Source organism: Panulirus ornatus, chromosome 6, assembly GCF_036320965.1.
Source record: "Panulirus ornatus isolate Po-2019 chromosome 6, ASM3632096v1, whole genome shotgun sequence".
Taxonomy (NCBI): Eukaryota; Metazoa; Arthropoda; class Malacostraca; order Decapoda; family Palinuridae; genus Panulirus; species Panulirus ornatus.
In genome coordinates, this window is record NC_092229.1 from 33,501,344 (window position 1) to 33,516,343 (window position 15,000).

General features: G+C 43.1%; 1 protein-coding gene across 1 annotated transcript in view; it reads left to right on the top strand.

Annotated features, from left to right (window-relative positions):
* t (C45 family peptidase tan) overlaps positions 1 to 15,000 on the top strand; it is a 135,439-nt gene that overhangs the window by 117,737 nt on the left and 2,702 nt on the right. The window contains exon 8 of the mRNA XM_071662787.1: positions 10,501 to 15,000. This exon is cut by the window's right edge and continues 2,702 nt beyond it. Coding sequence (XP_071518888.1) covers positions 10,501 to 10,604 — 104 coding nt within the window. The 3' untranslated portion in view covers positions 10,605 to 15,000. The remainder of the gene's footprint in view (positions 1 to 10,500) is intronic.

Sequence of the window (15,000 nt, forward strand, 5' to 3'; positions counted from 1 at the left end):
AAGGCGACTAAAAGGGGAGGAAGCGGGTGGCTGGAAATCCTCCCCTCTCGTTTTTTTTTAATTTTCCAAAAGAAGGAACAGAAAAGGGGGCCAGGTGAGGATATTCCCTCAAAGGCCCAGTCCTCTGCTCTTAACGCTACCTCGCTAATGCGGGAAATGGCGAATAGTATGAAAGAAAAGAAAAAAGATATATATATATATATATATATATATATATATATATATATATATATATATATATATATATATATATATATATTTTATTCATTTATTTATTTTGCTTTGTCGCTGTCTCCCGCGTTAGCGAGGTAGCGCAAGGAAACAGACGAAAGAATGGCCCAACCCGCCCATATACACATGTATATACATACACGTCCACACACGCAAATATACATACCTATACATCTCAATGTACACATATATATATACACACACAGACATATACATATATACACATGTACATAATTCATACTGTCTGCCTTTATTTGTCCCCATCACCACCTCGCCACACATGGAATACCATCCCCCTCCCCCCTCATGTGTGCGAGGTAGCGCTAGGAAAAGACAACAAAGGCCACATTCGTTCACACTCAGTCTCTAGCTGTCATGTAATAATGCCAGAAACCACAGCTCCCTTTCCACATCCAGGCCCCACAGAACTTTCCATAGTTTACCCCAGAAGCTTCACATGCCTTGATTCAATCCATTGACAGCACGTCGACCCCGGTATACCACATTGATCCAATTCACTCTCTTCCTTGCCCGCCTTTCACCCTCCTGCATGTTCAGGCCCCGATCACTCAAAATCTTTTTCACTCCATCTTTCCACGTCCAATTTGGTCTCCCACTTCTCGTTCCCTCCACCTCCGACACATATATCCTCTTGGTCAATCTTTCCTCACTCATTCTCTCCATGTGCCCAAACCACTTCAAAACACCCTCTTCTGCTCTCTCAACCACGCTCTTTTTATTTCCACACATCTCTCTTACCCTTACGTTACTCACTCGATCAAACCACCTCACACCACACATTGTCCTCAAACATCTCATTTCCAGCACATCCATCCTCCTGCGCACAACTCTATCCATAGCCCACGCCTCGCAACCATACAACATTGTTGGAACCACTATTCCTTCAAACATACCCATTTTTGCTTTCCGAGATAATGTTCTCGACTTCCACACATTTTTCAAGGCCCCCAGAATTTTCGCCCCCTCCCCCACCCTATGATCTACTTCCGCTTCCATGGTTCCATCCGCTGCCAGATCCACTCCGACATATCTAAAACACTTCACTTCCTCCAGTTTTTCTCCATTCAAACTCACCTCCCAATTGACTTGACCCTCAACCCTACTGTACCTAATAACCTTGCTCTTATTCACATTTACTCTTAACTTTCTTCTTCCACACACTTTACCAAACTCAGTCACCAGCTTCTGCAGTTTCTCACATGAATCAGCCACCAGCGCTGTATTATCAGCGAACAACAACTGACTCACTTCCCAAGCTCTCTCATCCCCAACAGACTTCATACTTGCCCCTCTTTCCAAAACTCTTGCATTTACCTCCCTAACAACCCATTCCATAAACAAATTAAACAACCATGGAGACATCACACACCCCTGCCGCAAACCTACATTCACTGAGAACCAATCACTTTCCTCTCTTCCTACACGTACACATGCCTTACATCCTCGATAAAAACTTTTCACTGCTTCTAACAACTTTCCTCCCACACCATATATTCTTAATACCTTCCACAGAGCATCTCTATCAACTCTATCATATGCCTTCTCCAGATCCATAAATGCTACATACAAATCCATTTGCTTTTCTAAGTATTTCTCACATACATTCTTCAAAGCAAACACCTGATCCACACATCCTCTACCACTTCTGAAACCACACTGCTCTTCCCCAATCTGATGCTCTGTACATGCCTTCACCCTCTCAATCAATACCCTCCCATATAATTTACCAGGAATACTCAACAAACTTATACCTCTGTAATTTGAGCACTCACTCTTATCCCCTTTGCCTTTGTACAATGGCACTATGCACGCATTCCGCCAATCCTCAGGCACCTCACCATGAGTCGTACATACATTAAATAACCTTACCAACCAGTCAACAATACAGTCACCCCCATTTTTAATAAATTCCACTGCAATACCATCCAAACCTGCTGCCTTGCCGGCTTTCATCTTCCGCAAAGCTTTCACTACCTCTTCTCTGTTTACCAAATCATTTTCCCTAACCCTATCACTTTGCACACCACCTCGACCAAAACACCCCATATCTGCCACTCTATCATCAAACACATTCAACAAACCTTCAAAATACTCACACCATCTCCTTCTCACATCACCACTACTTGTTATCACCTCCCCATTTGCGCCCTTCACTGAAGTTCCCATTTGCTTCCTTGTCTTACGCACTTTATTTACCTCCTTCCAGAACATCTTTTTATTCTCCCTAAAATTTAATGATACTCTCTCACCCCAACTCTCATTTGCCCTTTTTTTTCACCTCTTGCACCTTTCTCTTGACCTCCTGTCTCTTTCTTTTATACATCTCCCACTCAATTGCATTTTTTCCCTGCAAAAATCGTCCAAATGCCTCTCTCTTCTCTTTCACTAATACTCTTACTTCTTCATCCCACCACTCACTACCCTTTCTAATCAACCCACCTCCCACTCTTCTCATGCCACAAGCATCTTTTGCGCAATCCATCACTGATTCCCTAAATACATCCCATTCCTCCCCCACTCCCCTTACTTCCATTGTTCTCACCTTTTTCCATCCTGCACTCAGTCTCTCCTGGTACTTCCTCACACAGGTCTCCTTCCCAAGCTCACTTACTCTCACCACCATCTTCATCCCAACATTCACTCTTCTTTTCTGAAAACCCATACAAATCTTCACCTTAGCCTCCACAAGATAATGATCAGACATCCCTCCAGTTGCACCTCTCAGCACATTAACATCCAAAAGTCTCTCTTTCGCACGCCTGTCAATTAACACGTAATCCAATAACGCTCTCTGGCCATCTCTCCTACTTACATAAGTATACTTATGTATATCTCGCTTTTTAAACCAGGTATTCCCAATCATCAGTCCTTTTTCAGCACATAAATCTACAAGCTCTTCACCATTTCCATTTACAACACTGAACACCCCATGTATACCAATTATTCCCTCAACTGCCACATTACTCACCTTTGCATTCAAATCACCCATCACTATAACCCGGTCTCGTGCATCAAAACCACTAACACACTCATTCAGCTGCTCCCAAAACACTTGCCTCTCATGATCTTTCTTCTCATGCCCAGGTGCATATGCACCAATAATCACCCACCTCTCTCCATCAATATATATAAATATATATATATATATATATATATATATATATATATATATATATATATATATATATATATATATATATATATATATCTTTTTCTGAGAACAAAAAAGCTTCTATCCTGACCCGTGAAGGTCAAGAGCAAATGCATCTTTAATGCATTTTGAGGCCTATGACCCAAGTGAAGATGTAAGTGTGATGAGGATAACCTTTGACCTAAGTTAAAGGCCAGTGATATTTAGGGCGTACTATTGGAAAAATGTGTGGTGTTCACCTCGAATTCTGTAATGGCGGTAAGCACTCGTTTATGCCCATAGACCTGAAGGTCAGATGAAAGGCCAAAGCTTCTTGGATGTGTAAATTTAGTGAGGATGGGACGCGTTTTCTATCGTCCAGTATCATGGCTCGGCCTCTGACCTGACCCATAAGGGTTAGGATAGTATGGTGTTGAAGGTGAAGTGAAGATGAGAGTGTACTGCAGATGGCCTTTGTGATCCAAAAAGTGTAGTCGTATCTTTTCGAGAATGAAATGAATATGTGTTTGTCAAGGGTTCAGTGAATCTTTCTAGGATTAAGATGCGTTTGAAGTGATGATATCTAATATGCAATGATGATGTAGCATGTTCTGATGATGAGAGGATTCAATATAGTAAAGGAAATAGAGTTGCTGTTCCAGTATTGTCAAACGAATCTTTAAAATTACCTTGGTGAGGATTCAGTACGTAGTGTATATATAGCGTAGTGTAGTACGTACTGACGTTGAACGTGTTCCAAGTTCAGTTAGAACTTGTGGTGTTGGAGGTTCCAGTCACGGTCAAAAGTCCGCATCAAATCCAGCCTTGATTTCAATACAGAGAGGGCAATGGAACGGGGAGAAAGGATGAAACACTGGAAAGTATGAGTTTTACAGGAAGCGAAGCACCTGCATTTTAGAATGTATCAGGTCATAGTTATTGGGAAAGACATGAGAGGGCAGACAGAGCCAAAACTTCGAAGTGTAGGAAAAGAAACAGTTGCCATAACGGCCCATCCTTGAGTTGCCAACTGCCACACAGTAACCATGTGACGCAGCAGTTTGCCGAGTATTGCGTAGTCTAACTAGTGGTGGGGACACACAAGCAGCCAGCCGTCGGGAGCAAAACCCAAAGTGATAATTACAGATGAGATAAAGTGAACCAGAGCAAGTGGGCCAAGTATTGGTGTTGATAAGATGAACCACTTTTGACTCAACTCTGTCAAATAAGTATAAAGAGATAGAACAACCCCAGATGTGAGAGCAGTACCCCTTACTAGGACGGATCAGCCTTTTGTATAAAAGGAACAACTATTCGGAGAAAAGAAATTCCTCAACACGAGTCTCAGTTGCTTAGAGACAGAATTAGCTATTTCCATAATGTGGGTGTCCAAGATAAAGTGAGTGTTACAGTAATACTAAGTATGTTCATTAAGAGGTGGAATTATGGATCAGTCGAAGGAGAGAGGAAAGCTGTGAGGAATTTTCGATAGAGATGGGCAGAAACTGGATCTTGGAGGCATTACACTTAATCAGATTTTGTCTACCCCACCGAGATATCCTGTCCAAGTCTGAGTTCATTTACGAAGTGGAGTCGAAACGAATTGTAGATGGATTGAGAGAGGAAGTAGAACTGAAGAATGTGGAGGAGTGAAGTAACGAGTCGTCAGCACATTAGTGATGTTGGTTATTTGTAGAAGAAAGGAAATCGCTGATAAAAAGGAGAAAAAGTTTAGGAGAGAGACAGGACAGAACCTTAAAGAACACCGCTGTTGGAAGGAGAGGCTGATCCATCAAGAACCGTGGAGATAGAACGGTCAGAGAGACAGCAAGATATGAAGGAGGAAAGTAAGATAGCAAAGGAGGGGAGCTTAAAGATGAGACCCTGATGCCACACCCTGTCAAAAGCTCTGGATGTATCAAGGGAAACTATATACGATTTCCTAAAGTCTTCCAGGGATGATGACCAGACATCGGTGAGATAGGAAAGAATATCGCTAATAGATCTCGCCTTAAGGTGCCATACTGGTGATCAGAGAGAAGAGTGTGGGATTCAAGATGTTTGAGGATATGGGAGCTGAGGAGGGATTCAAAGACTTTGAAAATGATAAATATTAAGGCAACAGGACGATAGTTAGAGGGGTTAGAACGACCGCCCATCTTAGGGATGGGACTTACCAACACATGCTTCCAAGAAGAAGGAAAAGTTTTGGTTTTTAAATAGAAACGGAACAGACGAGCAAGTTCAGGTGAAATTTCAGAGGCACACTCTTTCAGTACACAGGGGATGGAAGACATCAGGACCATAAACCTTCCTTGTGTCCAGAGAGATGAGCGCTTTTCGGACAGTTCCAAGAGAGATTACGGCGAGGGACATGAGATTAGTAAGAAAAGCATTAGGGAGTGAAAGGATGTTAGCCAAGAGAAACGGAAACTAAAGAAAGTCGCTTTGTCTATGGGAGAGACAGCTATGGTTCTCTCAGAGCGGAAAAGTGAAAGAGGTAGAGAGACAAATATTGTTAGCGATGTCCTTAGCTTAAGACCAGAAATTTGTCAGTGGATGACGAGGAGAGGTTATCGCACTTCCTTTCAATAAAGGGACGATTGACGTCACGGACAACGTGCTTGAAATAATTACAAGCAGTGATACAAGCTGAATGGGAGCAAGGGGAGGGAGTTTCTCCAAGCCCAGTGTGCCTGATTTCTTGCCTGAATGGCTTCAGAACAGAAGCGTTTTGCTATGGATTGGTAGAAGAGGCCGTTTTGGAGGAAGAAGGGACAAATGCTTCCGTTTCCGTAACATTAATCTCTGTTATGCGTTTGGCGGAGAGTTACATAGAATGCATATATAATGACATGAAAGACAGTAATATACCCAAGGGAAGTCAGAATTATTCCAGTCAGCTTTGTTAAGCTGCCAGTCGTTTCAATTGATTTATGGGAATGTGGTCAAATGAACCAATTGAGGGCAAGATTGTGTATCTACAGCACGAAGGATTAAAGGTGAAAAACAGATCTAGAATAATAGGAGTGTCGTCATAGCGGTCAAAGATGTTGGTGAGGTGGGAGATAATTTGTTCTAGGTCGTTAGGAATAAAGGATGTGAGGCCTTCAATCTCCCTACCTTTCGTATGAGAGCAATTCAACCATTCCCTGTGGTGAAAGTTGAAATCCCTAAGGGAGAGCATCTCGGCTTGCTGGTGTGAGGGCGTCACGGTCTCATGGACCGACCTTGGGTAAGATAGCATCAAAGTTTGGGGACGCGAGGTCATCGAGGCGACCAACAGATGTTTTGATGTTGGAGTGAGTCCAGACACCATGTATGAAGCTGAGTCGTGAGTGGGGATTATAAGATGGATTTGAGACGGGTTAGAAAGAACATCATTAGATAATTAGGCCTCAGAGAGAAGTAAGATATTAGGAGGGGTACTCGATAGATGGTATTCAACGGAAAAGAAATTGCTAGAGAGACCACGAATGTTGGTATAGTGAATAGGAAAAGAGCCAGTTCTATCAGAAAGGAAAAGGTCGTGTGAGGGGCCGGTACTACCACTGTCTAAGCGTTTCATCTCATTGGCAGTAGAGTCAGGCGGGAATTTGGAGATTCTTAGCACCCAATGATGTCGAGGAGTGAGGGCAGAGGCAGGAAATGGCAAGAGAACATATATGAAGAAACTAAGTGAGGCTTGAGCAGTTGTATGGTGTTTGTAAGATGGTAGGAATAGTCAGGTAGTCCCGTTTTGATGACAGAGAAAGCAAGAGAGCAATCCTAGCATAGAGGGTGTAAGATGGTTCGGGGCACCACTAACGCTCGTGAGTCAAGACGGTAGTACCACCCTAGGAGGCCACTGTCAACACCAACAGGAAAGTCTTAGGGATAAAGTCAGAGATTAGTGATAAAGCGAGAGCTAAGGAAGGGGTAGCACCACAGCTGAAGAAGGTGTTGGAATATGAGAAAGAGTGTAAGGAAGTGAGCTCCGGACTGATGTGGGTAAAGATAAAAGAGGATTACGAGAGATGGGTGATTATATAGTGCTTATGCACGAAAGAAAGATGAGACGCGAGTGTTTTGGGAGCAGCATATTGAGTGTGTCAGCAGTTTTGATAGAAGAGCCTGGGTATTAGTGATGAGTGTTTTAAATGCGAAAGTGAGTAATGCAGCAGTTGAGAGCATAATTGGGGGCATGAGGTGTTCAGTAAGGTGAATGGAAATGGTGAACAGCTTGTGGAGTTGTCAGCTGAAGAAGAACTGATTAGAAATTATTTGTTTTAAAAAGGAAGACATACAACAGTATATGTCGATGAGTAGGGAAGATGTTATTCTGGTATTATTGGGTGTGAATGTGCTAATAGGGGTTCAGCAGGTGGGATGTCTGGAGAGGGTAAAAAAAATTTTAGAGGTGTTCGGAAATGAGAAATGATATGAATGAGAAGAGGGTATGATAGTGAATGAATTTGGAAAAGAAACTTATGTGAAGAAATACCCGGATATATTGAGCGTAGAGTGGCAGAAGGGGAGAATAAACGAAGTTGGGGGGGTGGGTTAGGAATGGGAGGTATTTAGGAAAACAGTGATGGCATGTGCGAGAAAAGTGTGAGGCATGCGGAAGGTGGGACGTGGGCTGGTAAAAAAGGGTAGTGTGGTGGGATGACGAAGTACGGTTGGTGGTGAAAGAAGAGAGAGGTGTATATGAATACCTTCAGAGAAAGGGTACGAGAAATTGGGAGACGTACAAAAGAAAACGGCAGGAGGTCAAGAGGAAGGGGCAGGGGCTGAAAAAGAGTGAAAATGAGAGTTGGGGTTAGCGAGTGTCAGAAAACTTCAGAGTAAATTATTTCGGAAGGAGGTTAATGATGAAAGTGATAAAAACGAAACAGGTGAAAACTTCAGTGAAGGGGGCAAATGGGAGGTGGTAACAGGCAGAGTTGAGGTGAAGTGAAGATGCAATGTTGAATGTATTTGATGATAGTGTGGCAGATGCAGGGTGTTTGGGTCTGGGAGGTATACGAAGTGAGAGTCATGGAAAATAATTAATGAATAAAGAAAACTTGGTGAAAGCCTTGCAAATAAGTAAAAATAAAACTGGCAAGGTAGCTGGAATGGATGGCGGTGCATTTGAATTTCTTAAGAATGTTGGTGACTGTGTTGTGAATAGCTAGTTAGGATTTTCAGTGTATGATTGGATCATGGTGAAGTGCCTGAGGATTGGCGAAGTAGTGCCAAGGCGACAAGGTGAGTGTCCGAATCGCTGAGTGTACGTGGTAAGGTGAATGGATGAGAGGTGATTGCGAGGGTGGTAACATGTAGAGTATCATTCAGGGGAGGAACACTGTAGATGTAGGAGTGGTGGAGGCTGTGCAGATCAGGTGTTTGCCTTAGAAAATGTGCATGACAAAAATTAAAGAAACAGAAGGATTTATATGTGGCATTTATGGATCTGGATAAGATATATGATAAAGTTGATAGAAATGCTTTGTGGAAGGTCTTACAAATATATGAAGCGGGAGGAAAGCTATTAAAGGGAGCGAGGAGCTTTTATCAAGAAGGTAAGGCGTGTGTGTGAGTCGGTAGAGATGAGGATGAGTGGTTCCTGGCGAAGGTGAGTCTGTGTGATGTCACCATAGCTATTCAATTTTCATTGGTAATTAAGGACGTAAATGCAAGGGTAATGGAAAGAGGGGCAGGTATGCAATCTGTAGGGGTTGGGGATGATGGGAGGGATGTCAGTTGTTTGCTGACGACACGGCAATAGCGGCAGATTCGAGTGAGACACTGCAGAAGTTGATGGCTGAATTTGGAAGAGTGTGAGGAAGGAGAAGGTTGAGAACAAATGTGAAAAAACAAGTTATTAGATCTAGCAGTGCAGAGACAGGACATTTGGGGTTGTGAGTTTGAAAGGAGAAAATTGGAGGGAATGGTGTGTTTGAGATAACACTGAGTGAACATGGGAGCGAATGGAACCATAGAAGCAGAAGTGAGTTCCAGGGTGGGTGACAGGGCGAATGTTTTAGGAGCGGAAAGATAAGTCATTTGAGAGGGCGAAAATGGGCATGTATGAGGTATGATAGTCCCAAAGATGTATAGATGTGAAGCATGGGCTGTCGATGAGATAGGAGGAAATGCTCGGAGATGAAATGTATGAGGACAGTATTCGCTGCGGGTAGGTTTGATCGAGTAAATCACGATAGGGTAAAGGAGATGTGTGATAGTAAAAAGAGTATGGTTGAGACAGCTGAAGGAGGAGTGCTGAAATGATTTGGAACTATGAAGAGAATGAATGAGGGAGGGATTGGTGAAGAAAATATATGTGGCAGAAGTGGATGAGACAAGGAGAAAGGAGAGATCAAATTGGAGGTGGAAGAGTGGAGTGAAAATCATTCTGTGTTATCTGGGTCTGAAGACGTAGGAGGATGAAAGGTATGCACGGAATAGAGTGAACTGGAGCGATTTGATATACAGGGGGCGACGTGCTGTTAGTGGACTGGGGCCTGGTTGTGGGCAGGGGCTATGGTTTCAGTGCATTAATAAGACAACTGGAGAATGGCTGTAAGCGATTAAGGTTCTTACTTCGTCTGTACCTGGAGCTACCACGCTAACGCGAGAAACGGCGAACAAATACGAAAGACAGAAATGATGAGAAGATGATGGTGCAGATAAGATGTAGTGTATTGAGGATAAGAAGTGTGGTAGTGAAGATAAGCCAGGGTCGGATCAAAGGCCAGTGGTATCGAGGGTGTAGTGAAGTTTAGGGTTTAGTAAAGACACAGTTTTGAGAGTGAAGTGAAGATGAGGCTGGTAGTGTCACCCTCCCTGGTGAATACAAATGTCAGTCATGACAGAGGGAGACACAGTGCACTCACTCACAAGAGTTAGAAATTCTTTTCTTTCTTTCTTTTTTTTTTTGCTTAATACATGATAAAGGTAGAATTTTCCACATTGTTTCAACCATTTTATCTCGTAGAGAGGTTCCTCGGACTGAAATGTTTTATGGTAAACAGTGAAATAATCAAGCCCTTATAACAATTTGTTCAGTATTTTCAGCGACAGTAACAACCAGTTGCTACAACATTTCACATCATTTATCCTAAAAACTGAATTATGGTGTCTGTCCCCAACAGGCGTGTTCGACGTCGTGGACAAGACGTGGACCATTTGGATGAAGAATCCTCAAAAGGCGGACCCACTACTCACACTGCCTCTTCTTTTCACTTGGGCCGACTGAGATTCGACACTTCTATTTTCCTGTAGTTAACACAAACCTCAGCGTCAACTCCCCGTCTCTCCATGCGACTCTAGTTAACACCTCAGCATCTACCTTCCGTCGGCTAAGGATCTACTGTGCCTCAGCATCCAGTTCATCCTCACCAAGTGGTCCAACCAACCCCGTAACACCGGCTTTAAGCAATCAGGTGATCCAACCGATGACCCAACATCTGCTTTTCGTCTCAATGTGATTTAAACAATGCCCAAGAATCTCCTCCCCATTAGTACATCTCATGACCCAGTTCTCGCTCATCGTCTGAATGTGGCCTGAGTATTACCACAATGCCTGCTTAGTGTCCCCATATCGTTTAACTAACACAATAAAACGATATGTTTCTCTCAAGTGGTAAATCTAATATCGCAACACCTGACCTTCGTCTGTAAGTTGTCACACTCGTTACCTATTCTCTTGTTACCTATTTTCTTGTGGGTTTATTAATGCCCCAACGTCTGTTTTGTCTCTAGGGTGATTGGCTTATATCCTGGCAGGTGTTTTGAGTTTCCAAGTGGTCTGAGTAATGCCCAATTCTGATAGTTCTAACAATTGCCACAACACGGAGTCTGTCTCTCTAGTTGGTCTAATTAATGCCTCAAGACCTACTGCTCGTTCCCAAGTGGTATGAATAATGATCCAGCTTCGCTTTATCTAAAGGTCATCTGTATAACGTCCTAACACATACTTTGTGCCTCCAAGTGGTTTAACGTATGCCGCAATACCTGTCTTATGTCCCCAGGTAGTCTAACTGATGCCTTAATTCCTAATCTGTGTCTCTGAGTGGTCTGACTTATAGCCTAACACCCTCTTGCTGTGTGCTAGTGGTACCAGACACGGCTTTCCCTTGCAGACCAACCACAGACCACAGTTTGTCTTCTCTGGACGCCAGACGTCCATATGAACCCTGACGCAAATCAAATATAGATGAGCGAGTTCCTCAGCACTTGTTCTCTGCAAGACATTTATACTGAGCATGACGTGGATTTCATATACATGTCACTCCTTAAAGTGGATCATCCAACTCCTTCCACTCACTAACACCTTAAAGTGGATGTGAAGCCAATGATGTTTCAGTTTTCAACTCGCCAAGTCGACTAAAGGGGACGGGAGCACGGGGCTGGAAACCCTCACGTCCTTGTATTTCAATTTCTAAAAGGGGAAACAGAAGGAGTCAAACTGGGAGTGCTCATCCTCCTCGAAGGCTCAGATTGGGGTGTCTGAATGTGTGTGGATGTAACCAAGATGAGACGAAAGGAGAGATAGGAAGTATGTTTGAGGAAAGAATCCTGGGTGTTCTGGCTCTGAGTGAAACGAAGCTCAAGGGTAAAATAGAAGAATGGTTTGGAAAAGTCTTGGGAGTAAAGTTAGGGGTTGGTAAGACGACAAGAGCAAAGGAAGGAGTAGCACTACTCCGGAAGCAGGAGTTGTGTAGTGTGTGATAGAGTGTAAGAAAGTAAATTCTAGATTGATGTGGGTAAAACTGAGAGTGAATGGAGAGAGATGGGTGATTATTGGTGCTTATGCACCTGGTCATGAGAAGAAAGATCATGAGAGGCAAGTGTTTTGGGAGCAGCTAATTGACTGTGTCAACAGCGTTGATGCACAAGACCGGGTATTAGTGATGGATGATTTAAATGCAAAGGTGAGTAATGTGGTAGTCGTGGGTATGATTGGTGCACATGGGGTGTTTAGTGTTGAGAAAGGTAGTGGTGAAGAGCTCGAGGATTTGTGTGCTGAGAAAAGACTGATGATTTAGAATACCTGGTTTAAAAAGAGAGAATTACATAAGTATACCGTTAATTGATAATCGTGTAAAAGAGAGACTTTTGGATGTTACTGCACTGAGAGGGGTAGCTGGAGGGATGTCTGATCACTGTCTTGAGGAGACGAAGGTTAAGATTTGTAGAGGTTTTTAAAAAAGAAGAGAAAATGTTGGAGAGAAGAGAGTGGTGAGAGTAAGTGAGCTTGGAAAGGAGACTTGTGTGAGGAAGTACCAGGAGAGATGAAGTGGAGAATGGCAAAAGGTGAGAGGAAATGACGTGAGGGGAGTGGGTTAGGAATGGGATGTATACAGGAAAGCAGTGATGGCATGTGCAAAAGATGCATGCATGTGGCATGAGAAAGGTGAGAGGAGAGCAGCTTAGAAATGGTAGTGAGTGGTGGGATAAGGAAGTAACGTTGTTAATGAAAGAGAAAAGAGAGGTGTTTGAATGACACTTACAAGGAAGGAGTGCAAATGACTGGGAGATGTATAAAAGAAAGCGGCAGGAGGCAAGGGTCGAAAGAGAAGGCAAATGAGAGTTGGGGTGAGAGAGTATCATTAGGTTTTAGGAAAATAAAAAGATGTTTTGGAAGGAGGTAAATAACGCACGTAGACAAGAGAACAAATGGGAACATCGGTGAAGGAGGCAAATGGGGAGGTAATAACAAGGGGGGAAGAAATAACAGGTAATGATGAAGTGAGAAGGAGATGGAGTGAGTATTTTGAAGGTTTGTTGAATGTGTTTGTTGATAGAGTGGCAGATATAGGGTGTTTTGGTCGTTGTGGTGTCCGAATTGAGAGGGCCAGGGAGAATCGTTCGGTTAAGAGAGAAGAGGTAGTGAAAGCTTTGCGGAAGACGAAATCCGGCTAGGCGGAGGGTTTCGATGGTATTGCAGTGGAATTTATTAAAAAAGTGGGTGACTGTGTTGTTGATAGGTTGGTGAGGATATTCAATGTATGTATGTATGGATCATGGTGAAGTGCCTGAGGATTGGTGGAATGCATGCATATTGCCATTGTACAAAGGAAAAGGGAATAAAGGTGACTGTTCAAACTACAGAGGCATAAGTTTGTTGAGTATTCCTGGAAAATTGTATGGGAGGGTATTGATTGAGAGGGTGAAGGTATGTACACAACATCAGACTGGAGAAGAGCGGTGTGATTTCAGAAGTGGCAGAGGATGTGAATCAGGTTTGCTTCGAAGAATATGTGTGAGAATCAGAAAAATAGATGTAAAATGGATTTGTATGTAGCAGTTATGGATCTGAAGAAGGCGTATGATAGGGTTGAAGATGCTTTGTGAGAGGTCTTAAGAGAATATTGTGTGGGAGGTAAGCTGCTAGAAGCAGTGAAATGTCTTTACCAAGGATGTAAGGTATGTGCACGAGTAGAAAGAGAGGAAAGTGATTGGCTCCTAGTGAATGTCGGTTTGCGGCAGGAGTATGTGATGTCCCCATGGTTGTTTAATTTGTTTATGGATGGGGTGGTTAGGGAGGTAAATGCAAGAGTTTTAGAGAAAGGGGATGAGAAGGCCTGTCGTTCGCCGATGATATGTTTCTCGTGGCTGATTCGAGTGAGAAACTGCAAAAGTTAGTAACTGAGTTTGGAAAAGTGTGTGAAAGGAGAAAGTTGAGAGTAAATTTGAATAAAAGCAAGGTTATTAGGTTCAGTAGGGTTGAGGGACAGGTAAATTGGAATGTAAGTTTGAATGGAGAAACATTGGAGGAAGTGAAGTGTTTTAGATATCTACGACTGGCCTTAGCATCGAATGGAAGGGGAAGTGAGTCACAGGGTTGGGGAGGGGCGAGGGTTCTGAGAGTGATTAAGAATGTGTGGAAGGAGAGAACGTTATCTCGAAGAGCAAAAATGGGTATGTTTGAAGGGATAGTAGTTCCAATAGTATTGTATGGTTGCAAGGCAAGGGCTATAGATAGGGTTGTGCGGAGGAGGGTGGATGTGTTGGAAATGAAATGTTTAAGGATAATATGTGGTGTGAGGTGATTTGTTCGGGTAACTGATGATAGGGTGAGAGAGATATGTCGCAATAAAAAGAGTGTGGTTGAGAGAACAGAAGAGGATGCTGAAATCGTTTGGACATATGGAAAGAATGAGTGAGGAAAAAATGACAAAGAGGGCATATGTGTCAGAGATGGAGGTAACAAGAAGGGGGAAACGATATTGGAAGTGGAAGGATGGAGTGAAAAAGACTTTGAGTGATCGGGGCCTGAACATACAGGAAGGTGAGAGGCGTGCAAAGAATAGAGTGAATTGGAACGATGTGGTATACCGGGGTCGACGTGCTGTCAATGGACTGAACCAAACCGTCTCGGATAAATCATGGAAAGTTCTGTGGGGCCTGGATGTGGCTAGGGAGCTATGGTCTCGGTGCATTACACATGGCAGCTAGAGACTGAGTGTGAACGAATGTAGCCTTTTTTGTCTGTTTTTCTGGCGCTACCTCGCCGAAACAGGGGGGTAGCGATACTGTTTCCTGTGGGGCAAGGTAGCGCCAGGAATGGATGAAGGAAGCAAGTATATATATGTATCTGTGTATATATGTATGTCTTTATGTGTATGTATATGTGTATATGTTGATAT